The sequence below is a fragment of the Nansenia antarctica genome, assembly GCF_963989245.1.
Source record: "Nansenia antarctica genome assembly, chromosome: 14".
In the NCBI taxonomy this organism is placed as follows: domain Eukaryota; kingdom Metazoa; phylum Chordata; class Actinopteri; order Argentiniformes; family Microstomatidae; genus Nansenia; species Nansenia antarctica.
Window position 1 is genome coordinate 28,771,228 of NC_137684.1, and position 10,644 is coordinate 28,781,871.

Below are 10,644 nucleotides of genomic sequence, written 5' to 3' on the forward strand. Positions count from 1 at the left end.
GGGAAACAAAAATCCTGTCTTCTAATCAGCACAAGTGTTCGGCTCAGGAGTAGTTTGTTTAAGTTTAACCAATAGCACACCGTGAACAGGTGTTGCTTGACAAGGTATTTATATAATTATACAGTAAAATTGCATGGTATTTTGTAGACAGTTGCAGTGCACATCAATTACAGTACATTATGGAATGGATTGCACTTACTATATAGCGCCTTTATCCAAAGCGCTTTACAACGGCCTCTCATTCACCCATTCACACACACACATTCACACACCAATGGTGGCAAGCTACCATGCAAGGTGTGTATGGTCACTGGGAGCAATTTGGGGTTCAGTGTCTTGCCCAAGGGCACTTCGACATGTGGCCAGCCGGGGCTCGAACCGCCGATCTGCCAACCTTGCGATCAGTAGACGGCGGCTCTACCTCCTGCGCCTCAGCCGCCCCAAAACATTATGTGGTAGGTACCCATTATCATTATCATTCATTCATTCATTCATTATTACATAGTACTTAAAAACTGTAACATTATGTGTATACTTATACTCATATGTACACCCGTACTTCACTAGAACTATCTAACAGCTGAAACGCCATGTCCAGTCTTTCAACAAATTGTTAATCGTCTTGAAGTTTCTCACGCGAGACAGTTAACAGTAGAGGATTATTATACATTTGTTTTTCTGATTTTATCCCTTTTTCACCCAATTTGGTATCCAATTGCACCCAACCTAGCATCCAATTATCCCCTGCCTATTGCGTAGGATCCGCCGCACGACCCCGTGGCCGGCAGCCCCAGAGGAGATCGCCAGGCAGACTAGCTGTCTGGCTCCTCGAGCCCGACACCGTTACTCCAGCACCAGACGGGGGCGGTGTTGCGCGACGGATCCTTGTCCGGAAAATAGTCCTATACCCCCCTTGGGAGCGGCCGCTCAATATGCCGCTCCCTGTGAGCCCCGGCCATATCCGGGTCTGCCGAGACCGGGATTCGATCCCAGTCCCCGGTGGGCAGCTTGCACTAGAGGCTAATGCTTAGACCGCTGCGCCACCGCGGGGCAAACAGTAGAGGATTATTGTGAGATATGAGACATGTGTTACCCTTATCTTATCGGTCACTCGTGACATATCCGGCACAGCTTATTGACCTCACTGACCTTCAAGACGCTTCATACCTCGTCTCCACCTCGCTCAGAGGCATCCTCCTCTCCAACACAATTTTGTTGAGCGAGTTTGTGAGCTTGTGGCGGGGCTTTCTACCACAAAACCTCATTATCACAGGCGGCCAATTACAGCAGGAACTGTAGTCATCTGTAAATCATGCTGTAGCTGGGCCTGAAAATGCACATATTCAGCCCTAAGAGCCAATCATCAGATGATGAGTTTACAGTGAATTGCAGCCATAAAGCTCGAGTGACATGATTGGCACTATTTCCAGGCAGATGCATCCTACATAATTTTTTCAAGCAGATACGAGGTTGGTTGGAAACAACAGGACGGTTGTTTCGAGTTGCTGTTATACCAACACTGCTGTAATAGCCAGTACTTAAGTTGTAAAAGAAAATCAGGGGGGATGGTGGATTTTATCATTATTATGGGGACAATTTTAGCATCCCCACAGCGTCAGTGACTTCAGTGTCAGTTACTTGTTGGTAAAAATGTCATTGCATGTGTGCGTGCCCCCTCCCTCGCCCACAGTGTTGTACTCAAAATAGCAGTAATAGCAGTAATAGCACGTTCAATGATAAAATGACATAAGGGATAGAAAGGGGGGATGGCAGTTTTAGAAGGGGGATGATTTTGACCGTTTTTATTTCAGGGGGGATGCCATCATCATGGCATCCCTCAACTCGAGTGCTGGTAATAACTGCAGTAACATTGTATAAACAAGTCCTAGCTTTAATTGCTGTATATGTTGTCTATAGAGTATGACAGACAACGTCATACTAGACACTTAAGAAAACTGGAAGTATTGAAGATTATAATGCAATCGATTATCGATTATATTTAACAACACATTTGGTTTTACCACATATCATTGGAAATAAGTAGCCTTGAGAACCGATGGTTCTCGAGCCTAATGGCCCATAGGGCAGAAACAATCTCCTGTTTCCGTAGCGTGAGGCGGCTCGATGTACAAGTACACCCCCTGGACATGACGCTGGTATGTTGCAGGGTCTTACTCCCAATCCAAGCATTAATGCTGAGTGCCGAGCAGGGAGGCATCGGGTACCATTTTTATAGTCTTTGGTACGACTCAGCCAGGGATCGAACTCACAACCTCCCTATCTCAGGGCGGACACTCTAACCGCTAGGACACTGAGCTGTGTCATATGTGTTATATCATTGGAGAGTGGGTTAGAAATTCAGAAATATACCATGATTATGACACATAAATATCCTATAAATTAGACTTTAAACGTAATATGACCCAAACAAATGTATGACGCAATAAATCCCTGATGGCTGTTGGCATTTATATTGACACATTAAGCAGCAGTATTTTGATATATTCTACACAACAGAGACTTCCTTAACTCCAAAGTTAAATAAGGAAGTGTGTCTCTTATATTGAAGCAAAAGAAAACTCAACTCAACTCAAGATTAATAAGCATCTTTAAGCCCCATATTACTTTTTAATGTCGTCACTAAGATACATTGCACAAGACGACTTGGTACAGAGAGCAGGTTCTCCATCGTCATTCACACGAGGGGTCGTTGGGAAGAAGAAGAAGTACGTATTCCATTTTTAAACTGATAACATCTCCTTCGTGTAAGTTAATACAGTATCCAGACTATTCTAGAGGGCCTTTATTATATCACCAGATGACACGGAATGAAAGGATTTTATTTATTGCTCAGCGCGCCGCTCTGGGCTTTGTGATAACTTGACTGTCAAATGGACTTTCTATCAATCACCCACCTCGGGCCTGGAGGTGTTTATAAATTAGTTGTGCTCCCGTCCCCCCCCGTCCTGAAGTTTAGACTAGAGGAGCCAATCAGGGTGGTCCTCTATCTTGCCCCCTCATTTGCATACTGATCTTGAACCCCTTGCCGAGTCAATTAAGGAAGTGTTGCTGATAATAAGGAATTAAAAATAGGAGCCACCAACCCCGTTATCTATGCAGATGACATTTCATTAATTATACGACGACTGGAAGGACGTATCCCAGCTGTAATTGATTTAATAACTGATTTCGCCACGTTTCCTCCGGTGTTATGGTACATTTTAAATAGACATTTTAAATATTTGTCTACTCACCAATTACCTTGTGTTAGCTAGCTAGCACTATTTAGTTCCTGGCTGCCAAGCTAACTAGCAACTAACTAACTGCCTTATCCCTCCTCACAAGCACTATTTAGTTTCTGTCAAGTTAACTAGCGCTAGCTAACTATATATTACCCCAATGTCTCTCTCCCTGTCTCTCTCTCTCTCCCCCTCTCTCTCTCTCTCTATCTATCTATCTTTCCCTCTCTCCCTCTCCCTCTCTCCCTCTCTCTCTCCCTCTCCCTCTCTATCTCTCTTATCCGGCAAAGACCCCGTGTCTGTAGCTCACCCAGGGGCCGAGTTGTGGGGTTCGTGTATGTGTGTGTGTGTGTGTGTGTGTGTGTGTGTGTGTGTGTGTGTGTGTGAAACCATGTTCCAATGTTGAATAGATATGGGGTTATTAAAGTCCAAGACAGTGAGCCTCCCCTAAGAGAATTGTGACATAGAAACGCGCCCCCCGCCCCCCCCAGGTAAAAAAAAGAAAGAAAAGAAAGAAAAGAAAAACAGTCAAATAGACAGCAAGACTGAATCCATTGAAAATAATTCTATTTGTATTCATTTGACACGTCAAACTATTTAGAAATGTATTTGAACTAAACACAAGTTAACATACAAACTACAGCGGTATATTCACCAATCCAACGGCATAATTACACCTTTCTCTGACAGTAAATTCAACAGTGTTGTGCCAGCTATCAAAAGCATTGTACTGAACTAAAAAAGACAACCATGGTGGAGTCTGTCGGTTCAAATCAAATGTTTCAGAAGGTGTCAATTATACGCGAGCCACGGTACTGTCTGATAGGGTGATAGGGTCTAGTTTAGGCGGCGCTGTCTCTCCCATCATTACGGCACACATTTCCTTGGCAGCTGGTAGCACTAAGGTTTCCCCAATAGTGTGCGGCTTACCTGCTTCGGCAATGCGTAATGCCACCCGATATGACGCCTCAGTAGCCTTGACATTAGTTTGACTGAATTGTTGAACGACCCCCGCTTTTCTCCTTCGAGTTTCCTTTGGAAGAACTCTGGGTGCTTTGGATGCTAGCTCGCTGCGCTTTAGTTTCTAGATGGCGGCGAAGATAGAATATGACAAAACGATCATTCTTCTCTGACCTGAGGTGAACCCTTTGCATCTAGCTGTAAAAAAGAAAATGACAACCACAACAGAATTGGAGTGGTATTTTCTGATGATAAATCTGGTACAGGATACAAGCTATGACCTAAAATGTCAAAGCTACATCGCCGTCAGAGCGTTTCCCAGATTCCATCACAGATGACCCCTCCTGTATCATGCTACAAAGACACTCAAATCTGGAGAGAGAGAGAGCCTTTTGCAAGATAGATCTGGCATGGGGAAAAAGCCACAACTTCAAATGTCAATGCTACAGTGACCAACTGATGGTGGAGCACTGGCCGCCCTACCCATCAATGTGTTCTGAGTTTCCTTTTTAGGGCTCCTGCCAGGAGAAATCTCTGAGGCGCTGGCCAAAGCACAGCTCCAGTGAACTGTGTAAAGCATATTCAATGTTAACTCTCAAGACCAATGTTTATTCGTGCTAGAATAAAACACTTTTGCAGCTAACTCCCGTGTATGTCCAATTTTCTAGCTGCGCCCGCTAAATAAGATTTCTTGTTGGCATAGTGATTGCTGTCAACCTCTGCTAGTAGGTTTTGGTGTGATTGTGACTATTTGTACAGTAGTAAAGTCTGTTATTTTCTTATCTAGCCTATGACCATAGAATACAAAGGATCAGGGGGGAGGGTGGTGGAGGTAGAAATCAAAAGAGATGGCCTCATTTTCCGTTCCATGCATTACAATGAGCCCTACCAGCCCAGGCTAGAATCCCATCTATTTTCCTGTGTCGTCTCCCCAAGCTTGTGTCCTCCTGATCAGTTGGTGTTTGAGGGTGCCCTCTAATTGACCCTCTAATTGGCCATTAAGAAGTCAAACCACTGCCTCGTTTAGAAGTCATTAAGTCATTTCGTAAACCAAGCTGCGATAGAACGTTGCCATGTGCAACAGGACCCCCCCCCCCCCCCCCCCACCCCCACTGTGAGAGCAGCTTCACATGTGTCGCCTCTGAATTTGTCTTATGCGAGTTTGGTGCGTCAGAACAAGACCCACTGGGGATAGTCTCACAGCCAGACAGCGAGCCAGACGATGTTGGTGAGCCGAGCTAATAATCTCACGACATGTTCTCTGACTTCCCAAGGGCGATGTGAAATGTCTACCATCTCACCTGGCCTTTTTTTATTGAATATTTCTGTAGTTTTCCATCCCTCTGTTGGGGCTCTTTCATGTCTCACCCATGAAGGAGGTCCAGAGCAGTGGTGTAGTCTAGGTGATACGCAGGACTACGCCGTATACCCACTAGGAAAGGCCAAGGATTTCCGTATACCCACTTAAAAATGTGTGAGGATACGTAACGGTGTTTTGTGAACTTTCACACTTTCATTCATAAAATTCACCCCGTCTGTGTTACGAAGCACTTGACTTTTGGACCATTGGGACTGACTATAGCGTCATGCACCATCAACGGGGGGAGATGCGACATGAAATATGTCAAAATGCAGCACTGTCATGCACAGATCAGCCTTATAACATGTAATTTATATATATATATATATATATATATATATATATATAACGTCAGACAGGGAGCACAGATTTATTTTTATGGTGTTCCGAAATGAACGATATGAGGCTGGGAGGGAAAAATCACAGTATACCCACTAGAAAACACTAGACTACACCACTGGTCCAGAGTGACGGTATGTCTGCATCGACAACCAATGCCAATTCCAATTCCTGATTGATTACTTTTCTCCTCCTGGTTCCTGCCAAGCTGTTTGTTTACAGTTGCATTGTTGTTCACAGACAATACACTTATAGTTTTGGGTTCTGATGGCGGGGTTGAACTAAGTTATTCTTCAATAATTGCAATTGCTATATATCATTAATTTAAAATCCAAAACATGTAGCAATTACAGATTGCCTGTTTACAGAGAAGCACTCTGACTGCCAGTAACTACCTTGCCCCCTGGGTTAGCCAATTAGAACATCCCACAGCTCCGGACCCTTTCAAAGCCCAGAGGCTCTAAATAATGCTGTGGATCCAACTGGTAATAATGCTCCACCATTTACCAAGCCAATCACTCAACACTGCCAATATACGACCCTCAGTGACGCATGACAATGACCTTTGTCACCCCCCCCACCCCATACCACTCAGGACTTCAACCTTGCTGTTTTGTACAGTGTACATATACCCTAACTGTATTGTATTGATAACCATAGTCCTTGTTCTGTATACTGCATATATCTTTACTGTACATATCTTCGCCCTTGTCTGTATATCAGGGTTCCTACAAGTTTCAACAAGTCAAATTTAAGACCTTTTTAGAACTTTTTTAGACCTCTTTGAATATAATCTTTGACCTATTCGTGACACCATATGATAGCTTTTTGTCATCCTCAAGGTGAACCCTGGTATATATATCACATACAGCATATCTGTTCATACTTGTATGGCTTTTGCACTAGGAACTATTGCAGTATCTGGCCAGATGCCAAACTGCCTTTTTGTTATCTTTGTACCTGTACTCTGTCAATGACAATTACATTGAATCTGAATCTGAATCTTTACAAACCATAAGTCCTGCATATGTGGTCAAATATGTTTTGAATAAGATCGAAACCAATGAACTCTTCATATGAATATCATAGTGGTGATCAAATCATGTCAAATGAAAGGTATTGCTAACCCCCCCTCCTCATGATGTAAATGTACTGTGGCATAAACAGGGGAACAGAGAGGCTGGGTTAGCACAACATTTAGACAATTTAAGTCGACCCCTGAAGTCTTTACCTCCTGCTGTAGATCCTTAATGATTTTCGTCTTCTTTTCCATCTCCATCTTTAGAAACTTGATCTATGGACATAAGGAAACAAGGAAGGTTATTGACATCGCACAGGCAGACATTTCCTTCAGACTGTGTTTCAATGCGTGATCGTAAAAACTGTTGACATTTAAAATTTATGAATTGCCTCCATTTACCACCGGCAAGTGGGCAGATGTCGGCACTTTCTTGTTCCTTGGGCTGGATTTCCCATGATCCTAATATAGGCCTAAGGATTTTATTAACAATTTGGCTGATGTGGTTATTTTTCAAACTGCATAAAAGATAATACACAACTTAAAGCATTCCTATGCCTTGTTGGGTGACTAAAAGCTCCAAGCACCACCATATGGTTCTATTACTCTTTTTATATTGCTATTTTAGTGAGCCCTTAAGACTGACTATAGTATGTAAAACAATGTCAAATATGATGATTCTCTGCTGTGTTACGAAACTTTTTTTTTTTTTTTACTTTATGACATATTGGAAAAATGTGTACCGTAACTTGAATCGGCGTACCACATATCTGAGGCATTTATGCTCAGCTTGTGCAAGTGGGTGACGGGACTATTTTCCACTCTGTGCTTGATTTAATAGACCATATGCTCATTGTGTCAGAGTGATATCTTTGTTTATCGCAATTCCTTTATTGCAAGCTTGGCATGTCTGGGGTAGTGCAGCCCTCCCCTGTGTCCTGTATTTAACAGACAGTCAAGGCCTCAAATACCCACTGCAGATGGCAAGGCGCTGCCAGGAACAACGTCTAAAAGACTGGATAGTCATAGTGGCTAGAGAGAAAAGAGAGCCACTGTGCCACTTTCACTTCCTGTTTTCACCTCTACGGAAATGGATCCGAGCGAAGGGATTTGAGATTTGTCCTTGAGTGAGGTCACTGTGATTGTCCCGGGGAAGAAGGGGGAAAGAATTCATTTCATAGTCCAGGTTGACCTCATCTGTGGAGGCACCCCGCGGGACCCTGAACCTGGGCCCAGCAGCTGACACCCAGCCCTGGAGCACGGCCTCGATAACATCACAGTTCATGTTTTTAGCCTTCCCAGTTTGTGCCTCTGCCAATGGGGATGTCAAGGAAAACATCCCGGTGTAACGTTTCCTTTCGGGTTGAGGCACAGCAGAGGATCAAGGATGGAAAAATATAAATATCTATATCGTTAATTTTGACATCGCAATGTAAACTTGACAGCTATCACCGTTAAATTTGTGTGCCTTGCTGATTAAATCGGCGCAATATCATATACCCAAGCAATATCGTGTCCACATCAATGTCACCATGGATATTATGCGATACTAAAAATGTACTACAACATGTAGTATATTGCTGTGCAATGAATTAGAGTGTTACACTTCAATACAGTGGTGTTTTTAACAGAACACATGTACCGTAATGAAATATAATTGGGTATTTGGTAGAACAGCTACTTATTATCCTTTCATTTTAATGTTTGATGTGATGTCATAGCGAGGTCAGGCTTTGAATCAACGACTTTGCTTTATAGAGGAGTACCTTCCGCTCGAGGACTAATCTATTCATTCATGGAGTCATATTGTTTCGCTAATGAGGTTGTTTTTCATCCGGTATTCTACCTACTGTAGTTTATCTTTTGAAGTGTGTTTACAACCAGCATCATTCTCATCTCCTGCTGATTCCCCTTCCTAGATCACTCATCCAGCGAACGTACATGGATCTGTGTTTTAGCAAAAGTCTAGTGAAATACTTTTATGTCTCGTCAATGTTAAATCAACAGTGTTTAATCTAGTGTTATACATTTTATAAACACTGCTTTGTCTGTCTGTTTTTATTGTATGTATTAATGTATGTGACATTAATTAACTATGTGTGTTTTTAATGTGGAAATGTATTCTTGAGCTGCACTTCTGGCCTGTCGAAGGAGAATTTCTGTCACTGTGTGACAGACAATAAAGCTATCTTGGATGTTGAATCTTGAAAGCACCACAAAAGCTTATTCTGATGAGACAATTAAGAGTCCTTGCTTATCTATTCCCTCATTCACCCATTCCTGATCGGTCAACAAGAGGGGTTCCATTATCTCCATTCACTAATGACTCGTCAAAGTTTTTACATTCCATTATGTTTTGTGAGATGGAACCTTTGTATTTTATGAATTACTAACTCAAAAATGTCAACATTTTAAAGAATAACACCACACAGGCATTAATAAACACCTAATGGATCAGATTATGTAAAAAACTAAATTTTTACAAAAATTGAGATAGAACCATATCATTTTAACGTCACGAAGTGCCTTCCAAATAAGGAACATCGGGAGTTAAACCTTTACAAAACAGTGTTAATATACCTGATCATACAGCATACACTATGTTTTGAGAAACTAAAGTTTATTTAAATGTACAATGCCGAATGCATCCAGTCTTTTTTAGAACAGTAACACAGTGCTTCTTCATTACAGTACATTTTTCAATTGAAACCAGACCATACTGTATCGCTTGAGGCAAAGAAATCTCAGTAGCTGTGCGACTTTGATGTGAGAGGCAATGGTAGAAAACATTGTTTGATTGGAGTTGCAACCCCCCCCTCCTCCCCTCCGCCCCCCCAAGACACTGTTTGTTTTCTTAAACCCACTGAGCACCAAAAGTGGGAGCTACTGTTTGGAACACTGTGTGTTGAATGGTAACATGAATGCCAATGTTAATGTCACTGTCAATGTTAAGCCTTGAGGCACTGAATAAGAGATGAACACTATTGCTACTACTGGACATTCTGTGCTAGCATAATATTGAGCATTCCAAAACCATTCCACGGTCGTCTGTGGAGCTAATTAGGCACCCTGTTGATTTCATGATAATTAGCTCAGAGGAAGAGCTAGGGGATGTCTGCGAGATATGGAGGCAGTTGTCTATCTGGGGACAGACATATGGTGCAGCATCGCCAGAGTCCATACAGCGGATTTGAAAAACATGACACCACAGGGACGCACTGTGATTCTGTCACATTTCATAAAGATCGGGGGGATCTTTTGGGTATAGCATTGAAAGGCTCAAAGTTAAAGTCAAAATTCTAAGCAATGTCTGCCACTATGAAGGTAAATGCAGCTTTCTGATGTAGTTAATATTGGGTGAAGATGCATTTTTCGAAACCGTAACAATTCTGGGGTCAACTCAGAATAAGAAGCAACACAAAAGCCAATAAAGTGTGAGCACGTACCCAATTTGCAATTGATAGCACTTACAGGCTCCAGGGCACACTACACTGTCCTGTTCATTTTCTAGCATGTTGAATATATTCAGCCTCAATTCGTATGAGTAGTATGAATAGTGTATGAGTAGTGCTCTATGAGTAGTGCTCTGCCTTAAGTCCCGATTAGCTGCCGCAACCGATCGGCCAGTGATCGCATTCCAACTGCTGTGTGGCAGTGTCACTGGTGTACGTACCAATGTACCATCATGTTTACCAGTTCAGTCAAATTTGCCTTAACTGAATCATCCT

The 10,644-nt window shown here is 42.5% G+C and overlaps 1 protein-coding gene across 1 annotated transcript in view; it reads right to left on the minus strand.

The window, feature by feature from the left end:
* luzp2 (leucine zipper protein 2) overlaps nucleotides 1-10,644 on the minus strand; it is a gene marked incomplete at both ends in the record, with an annotated part of 150,820 nt that overhangs the window by 44,595 nt on the left and 95,581 nt on the right. The window contains one exon of the mRNA XM_080544767.1: nucleotides 7,130-7,192. Coding sequence (XP_080400893.1) covers nucleotides 7,130-7,192 — 63 coding nt within the window. The remainder of the gene's footprint in view (nucleotides 1-7,129; nucleotides 7,193-10,644) is intronic.